The sequence below is a fragment of the Meleagris gallopavo genome, chromosome 1, assembly GCF_000146605.3.
Source record: "Meleagris gallopavo isolate NT-WF06-2002-E0010 breed Aviagen turkey brand Nicholas breeding stock chromosome 1, Turkey_5.1, whole genome shotgun sequence".
NCBI lineage: Eukaryota > Metazoa > Chordata > Aves > Galliformes > Phasianidae > Meleagris > Meleagris gallopavo.
The window spans coordinates 108,770,537-108,795,693 of NC_015011.2; the positions used below are offsets into that span (position 1 = coordinate 108,770,537).

Sequence of the window (25,157 nt, forward strand, 5' to 3'; positions counted from 1 at the left end):
GTTTCAGCTCAATTGTAACCCTGACTTCAACTCCTAGTTTTCATCTATTACATCTAAACACCTCTGCTTCTGCCTAGCTCTGTTAAGGACACTTCTAAATTGGTTATCCACAGGGTAACAAAATAAAACATGGGCATTTCATTTGGACGCCTCTCAGCTTGCAATTCATCCCACCTTCTTGAAGAACAGCCACATCACCAGGAAAGGGATGTCTGTAAGGATGAAATGGAAATGGCTGTCTCCTTTCCCAAGGGAAGTTGGATCAGATGTCACTAGTTCTCTCTTCACCCCTAATCCTGTACATTGCTTTCTGATGGAAGAAGACTTCATACTGTGACAACTCTGAATCATTGTGCGGTTTACAAATGCTAAGAGAAGTATGGCTTCTACCTCTAGGGAATGACAGGCATATCACAAGCGGGACATTAATTCAGATGGCAAGAAGAAGGAAAGCTTTTGCAATGTATACCCCAGGATGGGTGAGTGGATGATGGCAGTACTCTGATCATGATGAATGTTCTCATTCCTCAGAGAAAGAGAGAGAGAGGGAGGGAGAAGGAGAAAGACAGAGGAAGTCACAGGGATGAGGAACTCAATAGACTGCCCAAGGAAGTGGGGGGGTCACCATCCCTAGAGGTGTTGCAGAACCATGTAGATGTAGCACTGAGGGATGTGGTTAATGGGCATGGTGGGGGTGGGCTGGTGGTTAGATTAGATGGGCTTAGAGCTCTTTTCTAAACTTAATGATTCTACAAAATTACATTTTCTAAGAATAAAGTTTCTGGTGCAAACCCATTTGTGTATTTCAGCTGAAGTTTCTTGCTTGGCTTATGGCAGTGATGCTTACAGGGTTTCTCCTGCTGCAGTCCAGGACAGATGTGCTGTCTGCACTGACCCAGCCCCTGGCAGCTTGGCTGAGACAGCTCCCTCACTCCTGGACAGAGGTATGAGGGTTAAGGTGGTACAGAAGTTTCCATGAGGAGCTTGTCTGAACACTTGGATCCAGACTTTATCTTCCTCCTCTAGATCTTGCCTAGTGTTAATCCTACATGTTCAGCTTATCTGTTGACTTTAAGTACGGATAATTTAGATATGCTTTCCTCTTGGATTATATAGATTTATTGTAAGCTGGGAACACTGTGCTCAACTCATTTAAGTGCAAAGAGTCCATTAAGCTCCAAATAGGATGAAACAAACCACCCTAGGGCAAAAAGCAGCTTCACTCTTCCCAGAAAGGGCTTTTCCTGTAAGTCAGAGTGTATGACAACAACCACGAGCCTGTGAGCTGGGAATCAGTGCCTCCCACTGCCTGGGGACCAGGGCAGAAATGTCATTGCAGGGTCACAACGACAAACTTCACCACCACCCGGTGAATGAGGGCTCATTACAGCAAGAGGTCAGCACCTCGTGCTCCCTCATAAAGGCTGGGATTCACGGGATCTCATTCAGCTAGAGCCAAGGCAGACAGGAGCCTGATGCACACATTGTACATGCTGGCAGTGCAGATGCAGATTGCTGCCAGCTGGGTGGACCAGCTCAGACGCTCACTGTTCACAACGGAGCACCATTTCCTGATGCTTTCTTCATCTCTTGAAACTTTGATGTAACCTATTTTTAAAAATGGGCTTTTTCCTTAATATATTAATTTTTAAATAGGCTGACGCCAACAAACTCTGTTCAGGTTCATTGACCTTGGGCAAGTGAGATCACCTCAGTTCTCGCCTGCAGATGAAAGAGGTGGCATCTTTTGTGGTTTTCATATCACCAGTAGGTGAGGGATGGATGGGGGAAGCCCATAGTACCCCCCTGGAGAGCACTCACAGCAGGGCCATTTGTCTGTTCCTGAACTGTTTTTCTGAGCTGCTGGGTGCAATTGCATACCTTGTTCAGAGAGTTGTATCATGCCATGGACATGTGTGGGGACAGCCTGATATCTGCCACTTGTGTCAGCGTGACACCAGATGTCAGATCCCAGATGGAGCAGGAGCATCGGGTGCCGGGCCAAAGCACAGGTGGTGTGCGGGAAAGGGAACCAAGCAGAGAAGACATCAGGTCAGCAGGAGAGCATGGATTTCCTCTACACAATCTAGATAATACAGCACGCAGCCAGGCTTCCCAGAAAGCATAAAAAAGCAAATAGGGCAAAAAAGGCTCTTGGTTCTTGATTTATTCAAACCCATTTTTAGTGTTTTCCTAAACACAGCCATTATTTATTAACAGGAAGAAAAGATGCAGCAGCAGCTTTTCCACGCAGGTAGCTGACATGTAAATCTTAGAAAAGTGAGAACTACTGTGGTGGTGGTTGTTGTTGGGTTGTTTTTTATTATTTTATTGCTCTTGCTAGAAGTGGCCTCAAACAAGAAAGCCCTGCCTTGCTTACAATGCAGAATTTCCTGGTCAAGTATTCTGCAAACAGAGTCTATGCAAATCTCAGACATTGATTAACGATCGCAATTAATATTTCCTAGGAGATAAGAAGCCTTCATTTTCTAATGGCTGTTCTATTTGCCGAGTACCACTAACCCTAGATATGATGCATTATTATTTTAGGTAAAGCCAAATGGCACGTAGATAACAATAAAAATTCTTGGACAGACCAGGAAATAGGAAAAATTGAGTGATGGTTGGTTTTAATTTATATAGCTGGCATGTCACATCCTACTTTCTTGTGATTTGGATTATTGGAGAGCAAAGGAAGCACTCCAGTCTGAAATACTGCAATTATAAAGTCAGTGGAAAAATCTAAGGCACTCAACATTAAACAAAACTAACCAGAATTTATACAAGATGCTGCCATCTTGACAGGATGCTGAGGAGAAAATATAGTAACACAGTTCTTATTTAAAATCACAAAACCTTAGTGGGCTGCAACACAGCTGTAAAGGTCGTTCATCAGGCTCTCCTCCTAAAAATCTGCACAGGCAGAGTGCTGAAAGTATGTTTTAATTGGTATTTTTCGCATGGAATACTTTGTTTCCTAACTGCTTTTCCCTGCTTGCCACTTCAGAATGGACCAATACCAACAGTGACTTTCTTTCACATAGGGAAAGAAAACTCAACAGGGTCACCGTTGAGTCCTCAGCTCTCATCATGTATTTCCCATATAACTTATCTCCAGAAAATCCTGGTTGGCAGTACCTTAATATACACTCAATTTTAGGGTAACATAGACTGAAGGACATTACTCCAAGTATTAGCGGAAAAAGACAGCCAAGAAAAACAAATCTAAGGGTGTTTGAGACTGTTAAATTACATAAACATGTATCTTGTGCAATACACATACAAACATTGAGGCATAGCCTACAAGATTATGTAAGGTGAGCCTCACCTCTGCGTCAGGAAAGATCATAAAACAAATCCTCGTGGACTCTACGTTAAGGCACATGGAAGACAGGGAGGTAGTATGAGACAATCAGCATGGCTTCACCAAGGGTAGGTCCTGCCTGACAAAACTTGTGGTCTTCTAGGATGGCGTAATCTCATGAATGGACAAGAGAAGAGACATTGATATCATCTATCTGGACTTCAGTAAGGCCTTTGACACAGTCCTCCCATAACATCCCTCTCTCCAAAATGGAAAGATATGGATTTGATAGGTGGACTGTTTGGTGGACAAAGAACTGGTTATGAGATTGTACCCAGAGAGTGGTAGTCAATGGCTCAATGTTCAGATGGAGATCAGTGACAAGTGGTGTCCCTCAGTACTGGAACCAGTGCTACTTAATATTCTCATCAATGACATCGACAGTGGGACCTCAGCACATTTGTGGATGACACCAAGCTGTGTGGTGTGGTAGCCATGTCCAAAGGATGGGATGCCATCCAGAGGGACCTAGACAGTCCCCCACAGTGGGTCCTCGCAGTGGGTCCATGAGGCTCAACAGATCCAAGTGCAAGATCTTGCACCTTGGTCAAGGTAACACTCAGTATCATTTCAAGGTGGGGGATGTAAGGATAGATCACAGCCCTGCCAGAAAGGACTTGGAGGTCCTGGTGGATGGCAAGCTGGACATGAACCAGCAATGTGCCATTGCAGCCCAGAATGCCAACCGTGTCCTGGGCTGCATCCAAAGAAGCGTGGCCAGCAGGGTGAGGGATGTGATCCTGCCCCTCTGCTCTGTGCTGGTGAGATCTCAGCTGGAGTACTGCGTCCAGATGGGGAGTCCTCAGTACAGGAGAGACATGGAACTGTAAGAGAGTATTCAGAGGACGGCCGCAGAAATGATCTGAGGAATGGAACACCTCTCCTATGAGAACAGGCTGAGAGAGCTGGGGCTGTTCAGCCTCGAGAAGAGAAGACTCTGGGGAGAGATGAGAGTGGCCTTTCTGTATCTAAAGTGGGGCTCTAAGAAGGAAGGGGACAAACTTTAGCAGAGTCTATTGTGATAGGACAAAGGGAAATGGTTTCAATTGAAAAGAAGGAAAATTTAGACTGGTATAAGGAGGAAGTTTTTTATGCTAACAGTGGTGAGGCACTGGCACAGGTTGCCCAGAGAGGTTGTGGATGCCCTGTCTGTGGAGACATTCAAGGTCAGGCTGGACAGGGCACTGAGCAAATTTGCTCAGTAGCTGTAGGTGTCCCTGTTCATTGCAGGGGAGTTGGACCAGGTGAGCTTTAAGTATCTCTTCCAATTCAAACAATTCTATGACTCTATGATAAGCATCAGTCTCACTGATATGAATAAACTCTTAACTGAAGAGTCATGGAGATTCGGGGCTGGGCCAATGGAGAAATGGGGGCAGCCACCCCTGGATGCTCAGCTTGTGTGTTCAGAAACATATTTCTTATGCATGAAATGCTTCCAGTAACTGTAACAACAGAAAATGGAGGTGAAGAAGAAAACAAACAGCATTAAAAGCAATGCATTGCTTGTGCTGTGAGCTTTCCTCAACACAAAGAATCAGGTCAGGTCGCACAGCATGTTGTTCATCAATGTTAATGATTCCCCACAGCTATGCTTCATCCCAAGGCACCCACAGGTCACAGCAGTTCTATTTGGAAACAAGCTCTGAAGGATTTTAGCTGCTGATCCCTGAGGGGCACAGTGGCCACACATCACATTCTTGCAGAGTTAGGCATTAGGCTTACCCAAACACTTCGAGCTGAGATGCACTCATCCTCAGGCAGAGCCATACTCACAAGCAGTGTTCCCAGCATTGGCTAAAGTCATGACACAGCTTCTCGGGGCTTGTCTGCATGTGTGCCATCAGCTGTGGCCTTCACTTGCTCATCCCTTCCTTCTGCAGGGCACCCCATCTGCTTTCACTTCTTGGTTCATCCCTTGGCTGCCCCTTTGCCTTCTATTCCAGGCTCAACCTAAGGGAAAGGAATGTGCAGGAGGTTCTTGGTTAAGAGAAGTGCTGCTGTGGGGCACCTACAAGCAATGACTGACTTTTAAGGGCTCTTCAGCTCTGGCAGAACTTTGAGCGTTCAGAGATGCATGCTAACTTCTACAAAAACACTGGATATCAACACTATTGGCCTCTCCACCCGTTCAGTTCTCTAGGCATTTTTCTTTTTCGTCTCTCCAACTGCAGCTATTGACAAATTGTGTCCAGTCTGTTCTTTCCCATTAGTGAGTCCTCAAGCTCCACTGAGTCACCCCGATCTCTTTCATAACACATGACCAGGTTTAAAGGCAGTGAGGATACCCAGTAAGCCCATAGGGCTTTTCCTTTACAGGTCAAAGAACTTCATGCAAAATATTTCAGAAGATAACAAGGAAAACTGAAGCAGACTTTGGAGTATGTCAAAACTGACAAACTTTTTAATAGCCTGAGTGCAAAGCAACTGCACGGAATTGGGATTTTCTAGTATTTTTTTAAAGAAAGGAATGCTATTTGCTTTCAGATAGCACATTTACTCTGCAAGAAAAAGCAAGCTTTGTTTAAAAAATAAGGCCTGCTCTAAAGCATGCCACTGGGGTGCACTTGATTAGAATCCCTTTGTGCTAGGAGAAATGAAAGGTCACTCTTCAAAGATTTGTTGCTGAAAGGGTTTCAATGAAATCTCAGCAATGTAAGGAGGAAAATATTTCAGTCTCAAATGCTAAGGAAATAAAACTCAGTACTGCATCAACTTTTCCCCTTACTTGCATTTTTAAAGACTCCTTGGCTTATCAGTGTGCAACAGCATCTGACTGCATTCATCTCTCATAAAGAAAATATCGTTTTCAAGAGAAGCAATCCCTAAGACACTGCAAAAGAACAGACACGCATGGCTTTGGAGCACACCAAGCAATAGACCAGAGATGTTTGCAGAAGAGGACCCAACAAAACAAATACAACATAGACCAAGAGTGTCATGTCCTTGCCGTGACATCCTCCTGCTGGAGTGGGATTTGGTTAGCAGACGGGTGAGCAGCAGTGAAAGAGGAAGACGAATGCAGTCAGTGGTATGTACAGAGGAACTGCAGGAGGCCCAAGAAAAGAGCTGCTAGAGATGCCAGCATCTCGCTGAGACATGGAGATCTTCAGGAAAGCCATGAAGACCACGGGTTCGCTCTTGTTGCGGCACCTTCAGCCCCTTCCTCTTCATGCTTCAAGGCCTCAGTTAGGAGCCAAGATGGGACAGGGTGCTCAGGAGCACATACCAGGACCAGCTCTTGCTCCCTACCGTGGGACGTGGGAACTGCCAGGCCCAGCTTACCAACATGCCTTCCCCCAGTGCTTTCCCAAAGCCTGCAAGTGGGACTGTATCCCAACCCAACAGCACCATGGGCCATGTTGCAGGTAGGATGCAACTCCCAAATACCACCCTGGCTGTGAGCTGCCTGGCTCTCCCTAGGCAGGGACATCTGTACAACGTCTCTTCCCTCTGGGTTTCCTGGCAGCTCCCCGCTGCAGGGTGAATACAAATGCACTAGAAATGCAGCAACTCCACTCAGGTGTGGCACCCTGGGCATTTGACCAAAGAATTCACTGTTCATCACAACCAGAGCTTAGGAGTCACACAATCCCCCCCCCAAAACAAACCATCACTGTACAGAAGCCACTTCAGCTTCCAAGTCATAATTCATATCCGTAACATTAAGCACTTCAGATGGCAATTTCTCATCATTCCTTGAAAAAAAAAGTGTGCACTGTCAGTGTTAGATCAGTGCATTTAAGTGCTCCAAATACAGTGAAAGCACTTCACACATGCAGCTGTCCAGTGCAAGACTGAAATTACAGTATTTCTTAGTCCTAGCTCCTAGTCCATGTGGGATACTCCTGTGGACACAGCACTGCATCCTTATTTCATATAATTGTGATTGTAGTACGAACTACTTCACCTTCTGTTAGCAGCAAAGCAGCTCCTGACAGAATTGAGACCTTTAATGAGAACAGGCAACATCACTCTTGATACTTCACAGTATTTATCCAAATAGACTATTTCCAAGGCAATAGGTCCCCTACTAAAAGGAATCACTGAAAGAAATCAGACCCTCAAAGTGAATCATTGGCTCTGCACTAATGTGAACAATGCTTCATTCTTATAAATGCACTTTTAAGTGAAGCTAATATGAAAATCCATATGAAATCTTGCAGCATAAGAAAGACTTATGGCCTCTGGGACCCAGAATAAGGACAACACTGCAATTTTGAGCAGACGTAAGCTCAAGTTTTGCTTCACAGCAGAATGGCTGATATTCTCAAAACAAGCTATATCTCAGCAATGCCTTCAACATTAACATAACTAAACTTCGAGTGCAAAAAATTCATTAGCATCTACATACTCAGGAGATCACAGATATATAAAGTGACGGAGGAGAACAAATTATGATTCAAAGGCTAATTCTGAGTGTCTTTAATGAACTGTACAGATATCAACACCTGGATTTTACAGTCTCAGCTGAAGTATTTCATACAGCCAGGATGCCATCTGGTAGATGAACACATATCTTCTGCCCTGTGATGAAGCAGCAATTGACCCCTGAAGGCTTTCACTGATAACTTTTCAAAAAGATGTGCCTCTTGGCTAATTGCAACATGAAAGAGTTCTTGTTGAATGAAGCAGAACACACTCCCAAGCATTGCTCACAGGCCTTTCAAATCATCTTCAGAGACAGACTGGAATCATATTGCAACAGAAGAATCTTCCAATAGCATGAAGTTGACTGACACTTTTCACTTTTACTTTTCAGTGTGTAAAACCTATTTCTGCACTTCTTCCTCCAAAGAGAAGCATTGAATTGAAGCCAGGCAGAAGTCTGACCACATTAAACAGAAGATAAAGGATAAAAACAGATGGTTTAGCCTCAGCTAAAACCTTTCACAGACATCAAGAATTTTGCAATAGTCCCTTTCCCATAGCCAGTTATGCTGTGCTAGTTACATTAACTAACTGAATTTAAAAAAAAAGAAAAAAAATATTATGTCAATTTTAGTCACTGCACTTTCACCTGAAGATACAAGCCTGAACACAGTAGGCAAAAGGAAAATCCTGCTTCAGGGAAAACCACCAATACGTCATGCATCAGAGATCCCTAGGACTGAAATGCTGACATTTTTACGCTCTTAGAAGCTTAGACATACAGTACATAAAATAGCTGCTGCAAGCGGGATATTGCCACAGTGGGCTGCCTGAAAACTTGAATTTGAGTTTAAACAAATCTTCTTCCATTAATCCTTTTCCATTTAAAAACAGTCTACAGCCCAATCAGTTCCTTTCAGCAAGGCAAAAGTTACAAGCCAACAACGAACAGTGTCAGAGTGATGATTCTTCTGCTTTGATTTTTTTGGTTTGTCCATTAGCATCATGTTGCAGATTCTGCCTTTTCTTTTTCTGCTTCTGTATCCTTTCCTCTTTCCTCTGTAGGTAGACAGCCATGTTATCAAACGAAGCCTTGTAGAGACTGCTGTAGTGGCTCTCTGCACCAACAAACCCTGCAAGTGGGCAAAACAGGAACACAAGATGTGTTACTTCCCTTAGCAGTCTCACCAATTATTTCCTGAACTGGAGCTTCAGACAATGGGATTTCAACTCATTTACTGTAGTCCTATTAAATACAGCATCAGCACTGTTTGTGGGAGTATCATCTGTTCTGCATTCACAAAACCAAGTGCAACCAAGCTAAAAAAATTAATACCCCAGGCAGGCACCTGGCTCTCAAGCAACGAAAGCACACAGCTCTCTTTACACACTGGACACTTGCACAACTTCAAGGTTCTCATTTTTAAAATACTGCTGTAGCAACCTATTATTAGGCAGCCCGCTGGCATTCTTCCCCCGTGCTTAAACACTGCAAAGGGCATAAATTACTACGTAACTGTCCTTAGTTGACTTGTTTCCTAGAGTTTCTTAGATTAAGCCCAGAGACACAGACATCAAACAGTCATTTCTTCCAGTACATATGCATTTCTAAGCATTCACCCCCAGTGATTTTGCTACAATTCTGTGAATCCAGCATAATAGTCATCATAGAGATGTTTAAACAGGTAACTACCATGCAAAAGATCGCAATCAGATTATTGCTGCAGAGAATTCACCATGGCACCAGCTGGTTAGGTTCACATTTCTGAAAATTTCTAGAGGATCCATCTGACAAAGCTAATTATCACTGGTTCCCCTTTGTACCCTTACCTTTTTTTTGACTTCCAGAAAATCTCGATCACTAGCATGAAAATCCAGTGTTTGCTACGGTTTGGTCCTAAAGCAAGTGTCCTTCTTCACAGTAATGTACATACACATACTGCTGCTTTTTGGTACACAAACATAGCACCTTTGCCTCGTTAGTACCTGGCAAAGTACGTGGTTTCACTTTCAAGGGTCTTGCACTCACATAGAGCAGCCTTTGTCCCTGGACAAACTGTATGCTGTCGTTCTGAATATCTGTTCTGCACTCTGCTTGGTCAGTCAGCACTAAATCTTGCTCGACCTTCTTTCTGGGATTAATTCTAACATAATTTCGAACTGTTCAACATCTGCTTCAACACTGAGCTACGTCTTAAAGCCTGAAGAATCAGCAAAGAGCTGAAAGATGTTTCTAAAAGGCAAAAAGAAGGCTATGCAGGCATTTGGAAAACTGGTTTAAGCAATATAATGATCACCTTTTTCAAGAGAAGTAGCTGCCTTTTCAAGCACTAATAACAGACTGGAGTAAGTGCTTATCAAGTGAGCCTTCCCTTACTAATTAAGCATAATAGATCCTGTCTAGGAGCACTCCTCCTTTCCCAGCCGCAGATGCAACAGGCTATCATGTGTCACAGTAATTTGCTACACTGGAAAATTATGTTCAGAATCTCTTCCCCTGCATGCTCTTATTAGTTCTCTATTATTCATTTTCCCTCAGCCCTTGTACTTTTAATAATCTGTCTGGCTGTAACTATCAAGTCTGCAACATCTACATGCAAACACCCCCCCTTCTAAAAGGGCACTTGACTTCCTTTGAGATTTCGAAGGTGGAGCACAACCACCTTAATGGCAGCCACTATCTACTCTCTTACTATCTCCACCATACTTTCACATCAAGGTACCAGACAAGAAAACAAACCATGAATTTCAGTATCAGAGCAGTAAGAGAGATTGCAGCAGATCTGTGATAGGGTGTTTATATACAGCCATATGCTAAGGTATCTGTGTAAAACAGATTCCTGCACTATTTTTAAGAACAGTAACTTGAATACCATTCATTATCAACACTAATTTCCATACCAGGCAGAAATGAAGCTGAAAAGGGAAAGCTGAGAGATTAAGTAACTTTAAGAGAACTGATCAGAACTCTGATTTTGCTCTTAAAACTTTAGCTCTAAAATTACAGTTCCTAGGCCAAATTTCTCACCTTCAAATGCTGTCCAGTTGTCAAGAAGATATTTAGACATCCTCTGCAATTCTTCATCGTCAGTTACAGACTGGAAAAAGGAAGAACACTGCATGATATTTCATGCATAAACAAGGAGTCTGGTGTTTGACAGCAAACTGAAAAATGCAACAGCTCACAGATGAGCACAGCAAAAGGACAGTGAGTATTTTTAAACTAAACAAGTGCAGCACCCAGAGAGCATAAGCAATGCTTTAAAGTACTGTGTGCCATGGCTGACAAACATTCTCTTTGATGCTACTGTGCCAGCTGTTAGCTTTACCAGAGAAGAGACTGGTAAAGAGCTCTCAGTGGCTTTGCATTATACAGACGTAAGAGAAGTAGAATGTGTGATATTTAAGACTTCTACTCAATCTCAAAACTGAAAAAGAGAAGCATATCAGTTGTTAGTTTTCATGGAACATAGTTCACCCTGGTTTTGTTATGAAGTCAAGACAAAACATCCACAGTATTAGCATAACATCAGTATCTACCTTCCACTGTCCATCACATGGTCTGTACAACTGAAGAGGGGCTTCACTGTCTTCCTGTAGAATCCAGATTTCTCCTGTTTCCTCAAATGCAATGTCCCAACATTTATGCTTCAAAGAGATTTGCTCTCTGTAAACTAGCTGCTGGGCAACGGCATCAAGCTGAAAGATGTAGACTGTGGGAATACTTTTGAGAGGAAAAACTTAATTACCATTATTACCAAATCCACCTACTGCCATCAGTTCTCAGCAAATGACAAACACCCACTCTAAATCCAAACAAAGCCAAAGCAAATCATTAGGAATTGCAAAAAATACTCTAGCACTTCTGATGCGGTTTGCTTACAGGGTCTGAGGCAGAAGCTGCGGATATGTAATATGTCAAGTGGTCTTCCAAATGTTGTATGAAAGAAAAAGCAGCCACACTGCCTTTTCTTTAAAAGAAAAAGATAGCAAAGAAAATTACTACGGATTTACATGGGGAGCATTTCATCACAGTACGACTGGTCTAAAGGACTTCAAATAAAAGAGTATATATCTGAGCACTGGTAAAAATAAAAAAGGAAAATAATTACATGCCAGGGAAATGAAGGAGGAATGAGAGGGATAGGAAACCACGAAATGGCTGAAGAACAGGTTTGTAGCACTGCACTGGCAAGAAACTCATCTCCATCTTTCCCGATAGCTCTCATCCCTTCATGTACTGTGCTCCCTAACTTCCCTGGACATCTCCACTCTCTCTGGGCTGGCCTACACAGCAACACTGCTTAGAAATGCTGGGCTGTGAAGCTGTAAAAAAAAACCTGGACAAAGAGCATGGCGTGGCTCCCGGCTTAACTAGCACAGACACTTCAGCTGCCGACACAAAGCCTGGCAGTACATGCCAGATGGTCCTCTGGCAAAGACCAAGTTCACCAAGTGGACAGATTGCTGACTGTATGGACAGCTTTGGCAATCTCTCCCTTTCCTGTTGGCATGCTTTTGTCAGCAAGAACAGTTTTCCTGGCAGACATTAGGTGCTGCAGAAAGAGGGGAGAAGACTGTCCATCTCTGCAAGGTATTTCCCTGCCAGCTGGACTGCAAGGTTCCTTCAGCTCCAGAGTGCTCTTTCCTCACACAGACATACATATTCGAACCCAAAAGTCAACACATTCTCTTGGCAGTTTTAAACTGAAGTAATGTGGTGATTTTGAATAGAATGTCAAAATTAATTTACAGGAGCAGAACACAGCACAAGAAATATGGGTACTCTGTTCCACAGCACCCTGTACAAAACACAAGGGCCAGGCAGTGCCATCGTGCCCAAGACCTGCATCCTCCCGTGAGGGAAATGCATCACAAATTCTGCAAAACGTGCCTACGTCAGGTAGCCTTTGCACTCAACTCTGCATTCAAACCATGTACAAAAAGGACTTTTAGTCTTCCCCCAAGGGAAGGGGGCATCCCTGTGACACTCAGATCAACAGTACCAAGTACTTCAGTTTGTTAGGAAATGGCAGCAGCTGTTCTCTCATTTAGAGGAGCTGTGGTGACTTTAGCCATTATTCCCTTTATTCTTACCAGTCACACAGTATGGCAACATAACTTCCTTGACAGCAGTAGGCTATTCTTGAGACAATATATTTCTATGAGAAAAAGAAAAGGAAACATTCTTGTAAATTGAGATCATTTTATAGGCAAAATACTCACTTTCAACTTTGTGACTTATCCTTAAAAATTCAGCAGATGTCTTAATTTACAGCAAGCTAAGCAACGTAATTAAACTGCAGTCAAATATATTTCGCACCAGTGTTTGCTGTTTTTATGAAGCTTTCCACACTTCTCCCTTTGCGGCCATCTTAACAGAGATAAAATATAACAGTTTTAATGAACTGCTCTCAATAAACTATTAAATAAGACAATGCAGGAAAGTGCACCATTAAAAATTCTTTCCTAAGCTGCTATTACATTTGTTATAAATGGAAGATAGTGATGCATAGCCAGTATTCCTGCTGGGTTGCCCCCATTTTCAGCCTGCATGTGGGTGAAGCCATACCGCCCAACATGAAACATGTTCTGAAGAACAAGGTAAGACTATCTCAAGCCATTTTCCTAGTTTTAAAGAAGAAAAGTGACCTATATTGTATTTAGAAATCATACAGTTTCATCTGAGAACCTGGGAGAAAATCAGGGCAATATTTCTGCAAGATAAACCATACCACTTGAAATATATAACAGCTGATTTGAGTGTCCCCAAGTGGGAACTAAGAACTGGAGATGAGCACAAAATCTGCAAGAAGATGCCCCAGGGTACTCTTTCAAAAGTATCTATCATACAGCATAAAAGATGAGACTGCAAAAGCAAAAAGGCTGGTTCTCAAGGATATTTTTAAGTTGTGATAACATTTCTGATTAATAAAGCCTTCTTACTAGAGTAGTAGTTAGTTGCTCCCTTTAGGGCAGGGAAAATGTATCTTCTTGTCATTTTGCTGGCAGAATTCAGATATGTCCTCAATTTCCCCTTCCTTTTACTCCCACTCATCCCTCACCTCTTTCCCTAACACAACACCACCTCTAGTCCACCAGCTTCATCTGAATATTACTCTTTGAGTTAGCAATTGATGTACAGTGTTGTTAAGGAACCTACCCCACAGTTTTGCAATCAACTGAAGGAAGCAAAACAAGCTCTTATAGCCTCCAAGCATTCTAGTCAACAAGTTTAATACAAGAAGCTAATCCTTTTCTGAACAGTACATGACAACTGCTAAAAGATGAACTAACCGCAGGAAGGAAAATTAATTAACAGTGTAATTATAGCTGAAAATCAGGGTTATACGGTGCATCTCCAGCACAAGAGACAAAAAATCTCGTGTGATGTAATCTTAGAGGAGGTGAGAGAAGGAAAGAACAACAGCATGCACCACTAACAGCACACGCTTCTCACTTTTTCACTCATTTGGCTGGACAGAAGACGAAACACTTTCTAAAATCCTTTATCAAAAGGATGGAATGTATCAGAGCTCTTGTAAACAGATGGCATTAATCTCTTGCTCCACTGCAGAAATACAAAGTTGTTACTTCATATTTAACAGGGAGACCTTAGGCCCCTGTATAACACAGATATAACATAAGCTTGCTGTTTCAAATACTTACTAGGATGAAGATGAGTGGGTAGCTACAATGAACGTTTTAGATGTAGTTACTGCAGTGAGGAATCATACCATAACTTTAGAGTAGAACTGACAACTCCTTTAACAACTACCAGTGGGCTTTCTAGACATTCAAGGAAATAATCCAAGATGATATTTATTGCTAATAACAAAGCTTCTCTCTGTCTCATGCCAGCTTTCACAGTAAGTGCAGTGATGGAAGCGCCCACCTACACAGTCCACGCTTTGTCAGGGAGACAAAGGGTTCTGTGAACATTACACATGCAGATGCTCTCTCCCACTCCTCACCAGGGAGACAGGAGGAGACTTTGATCTAAACCAAATGCTACTCCCAGCTGGACAAAGACATGGAAACGCATCTTCTTAGCAAGCTCCTTCCTTTCCATGTTTCTTTAATGGGGAAGTTCACAATCAGTGAATTGAATGCAAAGCCCAGAATAGTATCTTGTTCAAGGACAAGCCTATGAAATCAGTTAACTTAGAGAATAGCTGTGTGAACAGCCTGTGATAAACAGATGTTCACTTCTCTTCACTTACTCAGCACTTGTGTGCCAGTGTTATCAGCTTGCCAACACCTTAAAATTAACTTCTGATGTTGTCTGTGAGAAAGGGTAGCCCAATGGAAACTCAATGTACTGGAGCAGTGGGGTGGAGTTGTGCAATTCATGTTCTGGACTTTAAACAAGCTTCTGTTGTCAAGAAGATCAGATGAGGTGAAAGCTCTAAATCAGGAGAATATTTATATAGCACCATGGAATTAGAGAACTGCTTCCATTCTAGTGGGAAAAATGAACTAGGAATTTGCAATCTATCAACTGAAACCAGCACTACACTGCTCAAAAACACTCCTACATACCCAAAACAGACAAATTCATCATCTGCCAAGGAAAATAAGCCCACATCTCTGCACTCATGTGGCCCACCACTACTTGCAATTCCATTATCACTATGCTTCAAATTGAATTCATAGCGGGTAACAGTCGCAAAAATGAAATGTAACACGAAGGAAAGGATAAACAATTATAACCCCACCTTATCTTCAGTTGCCAGAGTCATTAGCAGACTGAGTGCCACCTATAAAGCACTAACTCAAGAGTCTGTTACTTTAAATTCCAACTATAAATGTCACACTTGGTTTGAAGATGATCTTTGCCCTTTGATACAGCTGGATGCACATCGTGACTAAATACCAGTGCTGGACATCAGTTTCTCTGGCATTTCCAGCCCTACAATGCCATCAGAACACTCCTTTGGTCCAGCTGGCCATCAAGACAGAAACAATCTCTTAAGAAAAATAAATGCATTAATGAATGGTCACCACACAGGCTTAAAACAGTGGAGTTGGCCTGCCAGAAGTATGCAGTGAAATCTGTGTAGCAATACAGCATGCACGTGGCAACCCACAGCACTGATGTTTAAAAGTCATTTATCTGCCTGTAATCACCAGGATACTGCCTCTTCCAAGTACACACAAACTCTGGAATCCAACTGAGCCTTCCGCACGTGGTGCTAATTTAGCTATTGGAGACAGATTTTAATATGCTAGTAAGAATTGGTGGCGAGCAGAATTTCACTGATTCAGGGAACAGGTCAGCCTAAGGCTTCTAAGACAGCAATCAGAAGACACACAACACGTGCCAATGAACTGCAAAGCACTGCAGGAATACAGTTTATTAATTGATGTGTTATATATTTTAATCCACAATTTGTGTGCATTCCCTTTTGGTCATTGTTTACTCATATTGGGAGCAAAGCAACTATACAGAAATTTCTGAATCAAAGGATACTCCAACTTTCTGCTAAGAGACTCCATTAGCATATAGACAGTCATCCTCCAGAAGTGACTGTATCAGGTGTTTTAAGATACAAGGCAAGAGTTACAGAACTATGTTCAAAAGCTTTATAAAAGAACTGGAGCTTTTTTTTTCCTTTATATCTATTTCTGCTTGAAGCAACAAGGTTTTTCCTCTAGCATTTGTTAGTTCATACTATTTTTGGATAAACTTGTTTGTAAGCAATGGTGTTAGGATTCAGTGTAAGATCACAAATGGCATTAAAAAACATGGTTTAGTGATGAGACTCAGGAGGTCGGGTTGATGGTTGGAAAAGACTTTCAAGATCGTGAAGTCCAACCTAAATGGTTCTATGAATCGAAGTAGTGTTAATTATATGCCAGCAAAATAATAAGCCAGTCTAAGCAACAAGTCACACAGAAGAAATAATATGGCTCCATTCACAGCAAGTTGCTTACTAGCTTCCAATGACCCAATAAATCTAGCAGGCAAAGTACTGTAAAATAAAGCCATTTTTACCTCAAATAAATGCCCCTGCAACATTACTGAAGACATAGATTCAACAGTTATCAAACAATGTTGTTTCAACAATGCACTCTCCTTTGAGAACAAGTGTAAAACACCCAGACTACACAAGGATACCAACTAGGTGGATTTGTGATCTAATTTATTGAATCAATTTTTCACTTACGGAAAAAAAGTCAACAGCAACTTCAAAAATCCAGATTTCAAGCACTAAACTCAAACAGAAACAATTTGAAAGACTTTGTGTATCTGGACAGAAGTTGGTTTAAAATTTCAACCATTTTTAAGTTCAAGAGCAGGTTACATCGTCCAGATAGTTGTTAAGAACTCCTGCTCAAAGGACATCAAGGGCAAAAACAAGTGTTTCAGTATCTGAGGTTTGAATCTTGTGATGCATGTGGACTGCCCTCAGAGCTTCGTTAAAGGTAGAAATGAAAGTTGCATGTTATTATTCCTAAAAAACAAACAAATGAAACCAAACACCTACTGATGTCTTCTGTGTAGAAAAAAACTCGAGCTGTCAGGTCTGTCCCTAGGAGTTTTGTCCCTCCATGTGCAGTCCTCCCAGTTCATTACTGGCAATCTGACTGACAAGATCAGGTCAGCTCCTCATTGGCACCGTTAGCATGTATATATCATACTACTCACGTACAGAGTGCAGTATAAGCATTGCTTCTGGGATATTCCGTTTCAACAAGCAACTCATACATTTTCGTTTTGGACAGTGCCCAGTTTCAGAACAATCAAAAAAAAAGAAATCCTAGCAGTTTGATTCCACGGGGCAACACTATTTCAGGTAACTGGTTTCAAATACTACAAAGCTTCTTCACTCAGAAAATTTAAAGTGCTGTTCAAGTTGCAATGTAAGTATGTTATAAATGGGTTAATTTTTTAGATTTTTCCAGTGTTACAGTGTTACAGTATACTTTCTAGCTAAGAGACTAAGACATCAGCGTTTTCTGAAAAAAAATAGTAAGCGAAGGCTTATTTTGGTTTGCAGAACATGTATTCTTTAAGAATTAAGAACAGCCACTTTTAGTCATTGCTTAGCATTTTTAGAAATTCATGTAATTCATGTAAGACAAAAATGAATTTCAGAGACTTTCCTCCTTCCCCTACATTCCAAGCTATTTAACAGTTTCTAGATCTTATGTAACTTCCAATACCACTGACAGAAGGGATGTACTCCTAACAAAATGTGACAAACACTTCTGGGAGTCACAAAGAGCCACAGGACAGCAAAAGCATTGACACAGCCATACCTGCTCCATTTTGGTTGTCTCAGACCCACAGATGCTGCTCAGCTGACAGCAGTATACCTCTTCCCCAGTTTCATACTTCCAAAGTCTTAGAGTGCAATCCTGGATAGATTGAAGTGAATACAAGCTGATGACTAACAGTTCCTCAGGCAAAGAGTGGCCACTTGTGGCCTACAGCTAAATTCTATTTCCCTGAAGAGATTCCCACAGAAGTTCCTAAGTAGTCACTTAGCTAAGACTTCAAATTGCAGATGAAGCATTTTAATTAACATAATTCACTCCCCTTCTCCCCCCTCCATAATTCTAAATTATTCAGTCATGATAACTTTAATTCCCTCTTTGAAGTGGAAATTGGGTAGCTCTAAGACTGGATTTCAAGTCTATTTGTCTCAAACAGCACAGCAATACATGTCATCAGCATTTTAATAGCAATTCTTTCAGGTTGCTTTTCTCCACACCTACTCTTGTCATCACCAAAATCCTCATCTGATTCAGTAACCTCCTGGAGAAAAACTGAACTTCTCTCTTCAGTGACTGTTTTTCCAGAGAATTTGCAAAGAATGAAATACAGCCACACAACACTGACAGTGGAGCTGCTTAAACAGAAAGAGAAGCAAGAGACAGGAGTCTTAGGGAAGCAAGAGCAGGAGTTGAACCTTAATGCTAAGAATTGCTACAATCTTCAACATTATTTTTTACCTATTCAGTTTTGGTAGTTTCAGATACAAATAATACTGTTTCCCTTAATTCAGATTAGCTCCATCTACAGGTCTGGTGTGACAAAAGAGTCCCATCAATTTAAGAAAAGGAATGGCAGGAAGTTAAAACACTTCTTCAGTTGTCATCCAAGCATTGGATACTGCACTGCAGTCTCTACTCAACATACACTAGATGCATTTCTGAGGACATATAGAAGAGGACAACTCAGAGCATGCCTCACACGGGGAAGCAAGTGGGAGGGTGACAAGGGAACAATTTTCTCATCTCGAAAGCTGTAAGAAAATCTGGGATTCTAAGGCCATTAATTCTCAAGACACTCATTATCACGGCAGGCTGACATAATACTCATTTGCTTCAAAGTTGTTCAAATAGTGCAAAGATTAAAATTTGTCAGTGCTCCAAAGCAAGAGTTAATGATGAAGAAATACTGAGGGCTTTGCAATTTCTCCATCCCAAAGATCTTGATAAGAAGCTAGCTTTGCTATAAACATTGTAAATGGTTCTCATGGTCCAGCAATAGAATGGCTTAACACTGAACAGAAAGCGGACAAGCAAGAAAGATTATTCCAAGTGTCCCAGGAGACCTGAGGGAAAATGCAAGCAGACAATGGTTTTAAAGTCTAAATTTTCAAGAAAAACACTTTCTGGAAAAAACTGCAATACATACCCCAGAAGCTGACAACAGAAGATCAGGATAGTTGGGTACTACAAATATTCTGCTTACAAACCTAAAGGGAAAGAAGTCAAATACTGAACTCTCTCTTCCATAATACTCAGGTCTTTTAAAACACACTAAGAGAAAACACCAATTTCAAAGAGAATCTTATAATAATGAAAAAAACAGATTCTCCAAATAAAGCCAGTTAAGAGGAGAAAAAAAGTATGCCTACAGTATTTAGTACATTATCTACATTATACAAACTTCATATTTAACATAAGTATTTTCCCACCTGCTCTCAACACATTCCTCTAACTTCTTCCCAGCTGAGAGCATTACTATTGCGACCAAAAAGAATGCTAGTGTAGACAGATTTACTCAGGTAGCCCACTCCCTTTTCTCAATTCACACTGCCCACTAAAACCACTTATCAACAGATGCTTTTAATACACTTCAACAGTGATGACTCAGCTTTCATCTACAACATCTCACCCATCACAGTTGGAGATCATTCAAAACCAATCTTTACAAAGTTCTGAAACAAGTTTGTGACAATCTACCACCAGAGTCTACATTCAGCCAGAATCCTTGTTTTCCAGAAGTATTTAATATTGCTACGTCTACCTTGACTTGTCTCTGGTGAACAAGGACCTGAACTTCTGGAGTTTATTATTATTATCTTTCAGCTCAGCAACTTAAAATGCAATGCCTTGAGTGGGACTGTCTTGCTTTTGAGAACAGGCACAAATTTAAGACTATTAAAACAAGAAAAAAAAAAAAAAAGGAAGAAAGAGATTTGGTCACTGTAATGGCAAACTTTCATGACAAAGCAGTAATAGCAGGTGCATGACGGTGTAATAGAACAAGAATCACCATGCAGCCCTCCAAAAGAAAAACCAGGACCATGAAACCAGATCCACGAATTATAGCTGCTTTTTTTTTTGCACTCTACAACTTCCTGAAGAGAGGTTGTAGTGAAGAGGGGTTTGGCCTCTTCTCCCAGGCAACAAACAGGACCCGGGGAAATGGCCGCAAGTTGTACCAGAGGAGGTTTAGGTTGGACATGAGGAAAAACTTTTTCTCTCAGAGTGGTCAGGCACTGGAATGGTTGCCCAGGGAGGCGGTGCAGTGGCCGTCCCTGGCAGTGTTCAAGAGGTGCCTGGACGAGGAGCTGCAAGATATGCTTTAGTGCTTGTGGTAGCAATGATGATGAGAAGATGGTTGGACTAAATGATCTTATAGGTCGTTTCCAAGCTTGTGATTCCATGATTCTATGATTGTATGATTCTGCAGTCCTTTGCTTATCCATTCCTTAGAGACTGAATTTTTGCATATATTTGAAGCAATTTACATTAAGTACCTTTCCTCTACACAGTCATTAGTGAACTCTCTGCACAGGCACAATAGCCCGGTTTCAAACTGCCTTCTGGGGCATCAGGTTCTGCTCATTAGGAAGTACAACTGTGTACACAGCAGGCGGAAAGTGCAGATATGGCTGTGTAAATATGCTATAGAAATTATCTGATATCAGAGACTACACTTTAACATGTGTAATTCGGAGGTTTCATACTATTCAGGGTCTATACAGGCTAGATTATCAAATTGAGTTATAAAAATCAGACAGGCACTCCAAATTAATGCATCCTAAATGCTCTGTTAAAATACTTAGCTGGGTAAGTTCAGATAGGTTGTTCCCACGCCTCAAGTTCCAAAGTCACACTGTCTTACTTTAACTCTTGCTCCCGATACAGCAAGGTGACTGCACCATGTTGTATCACCTTATGAAAGAACATGCCTGGAAGGCTGTAGTTATCTTCAATTAAGTCCACAGCCAGACAAAGAGAATTAAGCATGTTCTGTGACCTGTGTGGGGTGACATCTCCTTTGTTACCCTATCACTATGGTCTTCAAAATGTACCAATGGCTAAGGAAAATAAACTGATAAAATCACAGAATCACCAAGGTTGGAAAAGACCTCCAAGATCATCTAGTCCAACCATTCACCTTCCACCAATATTTCCCCACTAAACCATTTTGCCTAGTACCATATCTAAACGTTTCTTGAACACCTCCAGGGACGGTGACTCAACCACCTCCCTGAGCAAGTTCAATATCCCCCAACAACAAAAAAAACTCTTTGAAAGCCCACAAAACCAGAGATGGAAGGCAAACTGAAAATAGTGCAGACATTTTACAAAGCAAAGTGTAGACATGGGAATCTTTTAAAGTCTGTTTGCCATGTGAGTCTTCTTAATGAGAGAAGAACTACTGAGAAGAGAAGGTACAGTCCCTCCTGCAGGCTAGTACTGCTATACCAGCTAGAAGACATCCCTTCTATTTGTCTAAATGGTCTTACCCACAGCAAAAGAAGAGTTTCAAGAAAAACACCAAGTCCCTTTGCTCAGCTACCAGAAAGACCAGAAAACTACATTAACAAGTGTGATTCCAGGATTCTGTTTTACAGGACTGCTTTACAGTCCCTAGCTCACTGTAGTCTAATGTTTAATGAAAGGGTGTTCTATCCTTCCCATCAATACAGCCGTATTTTAAACACACAAAAAAACCCACCACAGCTTGTATTACCACAGAACTTTCAAGTCTGATCTCCTAAGATGCCATTAGATGAATGTCTGTTCAAACAAGACACTCTCTTCCTAAGACTAAGACTGTCTAGAGCTAACAATCTCCAAACTTTGCAGTCTTTGTAACCTAGACCTGGCTGACATTTAACGTAATTTGGGCAGACAAGCACTTCATTTGTTGAGGCACACTGAAGAACTGAGCGCAATGAACTTACTCTTCATGTCCCAGACAGTAAGATACAATGTTGTAAGGAGCCTTAGTCAAACTGACTCTGATCTTCTCATCTCTATCTGCAGTTAGGATATAACGGTCATTGGGACTCAGTGCCTGTTGGTAAAGAGGCAGTTTTAGTATCCAGTAGTACAATGTTTGTTTTAACACACTTTTCCCAACCAGTGAAAGACAGAAGCAGTAGACTACCTCATTCTCTTGACACTGAATAGCAAGTGCAAGCATTAAGCCACACACTTTCATCTCCGACTGATGCATAAATTTTTATGACAGCAACTTGCTTGCTTACTAAGACAAGTAGCACAGACTACTAAGTCCAGTAAAATCCGCTGAATTGAAAGCACAACAGCACAAGTTCCACTGCAACTTATCACACTGAAGAGCTAAACTGACATGACAGACTGGGTGAATTCCCTTATGCTCTCCATCTCCAAGTCTTCTGTGACTGTAACACAAATAATTTTTGAACAGTCATGTATCCAGATAAATAAACCCACATGCTTGCTTCTTTTCCAAAATTACCATTCAGACAAACTCAGTAGGAAGAATTTCAGACGATGTATGTCATCTATGCCTAAAGGAAGCTGATGCTCTTTGGAAAGAAAACTATCTAAAGTTGAGAGAAGAGCAACAATTAAAGACCTGAATACAAGTTTAAGCCTTTGAGGAGTCAGGCAATAGGACTTGATGAACTTTGTAGGTCCTTTCCAATTGAACTGTTTTGTTATATTGTAAGAAGGAATGAGAGTTTGCACACTAAGTACGCAGAGGGATGTGCTTACCGCATCCAGTAGCATGGACAAGTGACCCAGTTCAAATTTGCCCTCTGCTTGTGGTTCTGTTATTGAGTACGAATAGACATCACCAGATTTGTCTGCCACCAGAATCTTATCCTCTGCAGCTGTAATAACAAGTGAAGTGCATCTCCTATTCACAGACCTGAAAGAAAAATAGCTGTGCTTTAAAGAAAGTCTACTGGATTTTCCTGGAGTCTCTGTAAGACAAATCCAACCTAGGCACATGGAAAAAAGAAAGAAAGGTAGAAGCTCTTAGCTCCTACGTTGCAACACATTAAAAACTGCGTTGAAGTCATTTCTCCAGTAGTTACTCTGTATTGTACAGCAAAGTCCTCTGTGAGCCTTACAGCAACTTCTTCCTCACATAGAGTCAGAGAGATATAGTCCTTAGGCTTCTTGTCCAGGCAAAACCCTGAAATGGAACTTTGATTCTCCCAAATCACCTGTCAGCATTTTATAGCTCCAGCTGCCAGTATGTTTTTCTCACAACTTTTCAGGTAAATTTAAGGGCCACATATATCAGAAAAACAAGTATTAAAATAGGTTTAATCACTTAAGAATGTTTCTGCTAATTAACAGCCATTGCTATTACTACTATTCTTCCATTTTCAAAACACCTCTTTTCCTAGCCTATGTCCTGAATAAGCGTAAGTCAGAAGACTGCAGACAATGGGGATCATAGAAGTGGACATTTCTATTCACATACTCTGAAGCCCAGCGACCTCTAGAGGCAAAAGAACAACATATTACACTTCCAGAAGAACGATGAAAGTTTTCTTAGTGACCGTGAATAGCATAACCTATAGGACATGAATGCCTACCAACAAACACACTGCAGCACATTTTCAAAATAGGATACCTTCCCATCAAGGAAATCTTATTTTAAGTTTGGCTGTACTGCTTTTGATCTCAGATTCAGAAGTGCCTTGTCTGACACAAGCTTATTTATTACAAAAGCTAGCACTATGTGAAACCTTTAATACAGCTTGCCACAAAAACCACCACAAGTTACATAACTCAGCCTTGGCAATCTATTTTTCCATGCACAGATCCTTTTGACTCTATTTCCAGTTTCCTAACAGGAGGTAGGAACAGCACAAAATTTCCATCTGTGATCTTAGCTGACCTTCTGGTTGAAAACTAAAAATGTCAAACAATTATCCAGTTGCATCCTACAGGCAGAACAGGACAGGACAGCAAGGAAATGAGAATACAGAGTGAACAGAATTTGTCATTTCTGATTTTGTCAGCTATTACTCACTACACCACTGATTAATCCAACATGGTTAACCCGGAGGTCCATCATGTATATCCTACACACACAGACAAGCTGAGAGGAGCTCATTTTGGTTTTGCACTTGTCAAGATCACCAGAGGCAGTGTCCTAACACAATGAGTTACCTTCTCAGGAAGTCCTTCACAGATCCCTTTTTTTTTTTACTAGAGGATTGTCATAAGCAGCAATGAAAAACTTGTAACTGGAGGACCTCTGGTGGACAGCTAAAGACAGTTCTCAGAAGAGAACTATACTACAGACAGAAAACAGCAGTATTGCTAAAGATACACTTTTCAGACATAGTTCACAAACTCCCTAGAAAATCTTCTCCAATCAGCAGAAGCAGACAGCATGTTCACTGAGCTGCTCACTGTCACTCTTAAAGGCTCAACCTTCGTACTCTCCGGGAGAAGGTAAAGTTCCAGTTCTTAAAGATGCAAATATTGTCTTTTGGAATAAACAAAGTGATTACCCTTTTCTCAGACAACAACATGAACATCGCACTGCCATTCTTAGTGTGGGATGTACCACACACCACCTCTTGATATGTATCTCTGAATTCCCAAAAATATTAAATCTGTTTAAGTACTTGGGGGGGAAAAAAAACAAAGGAGGAAGCTTAGCAACAAGAAATGGCTGCACCACAAGTCCTCGTATATCATAACTCTGTATTAATCATCCATAGCTCAATTACAAAGAAAAAAGTAAAATCCTGCTTCCTTACCTGATGCTAATGCATTCCCAAGAGGGCTTAGTCCGAAACAGAATCAGCTGTTTGTTGTCATCTGTCAAGACAAAATAATCTCCTGATGGGGAAAAGGCAAAAGCTAGGATGTTATCGCTTCCTTTGTCTGCTGGTTGTCCATCCTGTCTAATAGAGAGAAGGGAAAAGAA

At 41.4% G+C, this 25,157-nt stretch overlaps 1 protein-coding gene across 1 annotated transcript in view; it reads right to left on the reverse strand.

The window, feature by feature from the left end:
- Positions 1-7,759: 7,759 nt before the first annotated feature.
- WDR4 (WD repeat domain 4) overlaps positions 7,760-25,157 on the reverse strand; it is a 17,547-nt gene continuing 149 nt past the window's right edge. Inside the window, exons 2-10 of the mRNA XM_010724538.1 lie at positions 24,988-25,130; positions 22,973-23,129; positions 22,174-22,286; positions 19,386-19,446; positions 18,002-18,100; positions 12,833-12,897; positions 11,276-11,459; positions 10,764-10,833; positions 7,760-8,868 (exon numbers count right to left, since the gene is read on the reverse strand). Of these exons, the coding sequence (XP_010722840.1) occupies positions 8,690-8,868; positions 10,764-10,833; positions 11,276-11,459; positions 12,833-12,897; positions 18,002-18,100; positions 19,386-19,446; positions 22,174-22,286; positions 22,973-23,129; positions 24,988-25,130 (1,071 nt within the window). The 3' untranslated portion in view covers positions 7,760-8,689. The remainder of the gene's footprint in view (positions 8,869-10,763; positions 10,834-11,275; positions 11,460-12,832; positions 12,898-18,001; positions 18,101-19,385; positions 19,447-22,173; positions 22,287-22,972; positions 23,130-24,987; positions 25,131-25,157) is intronic.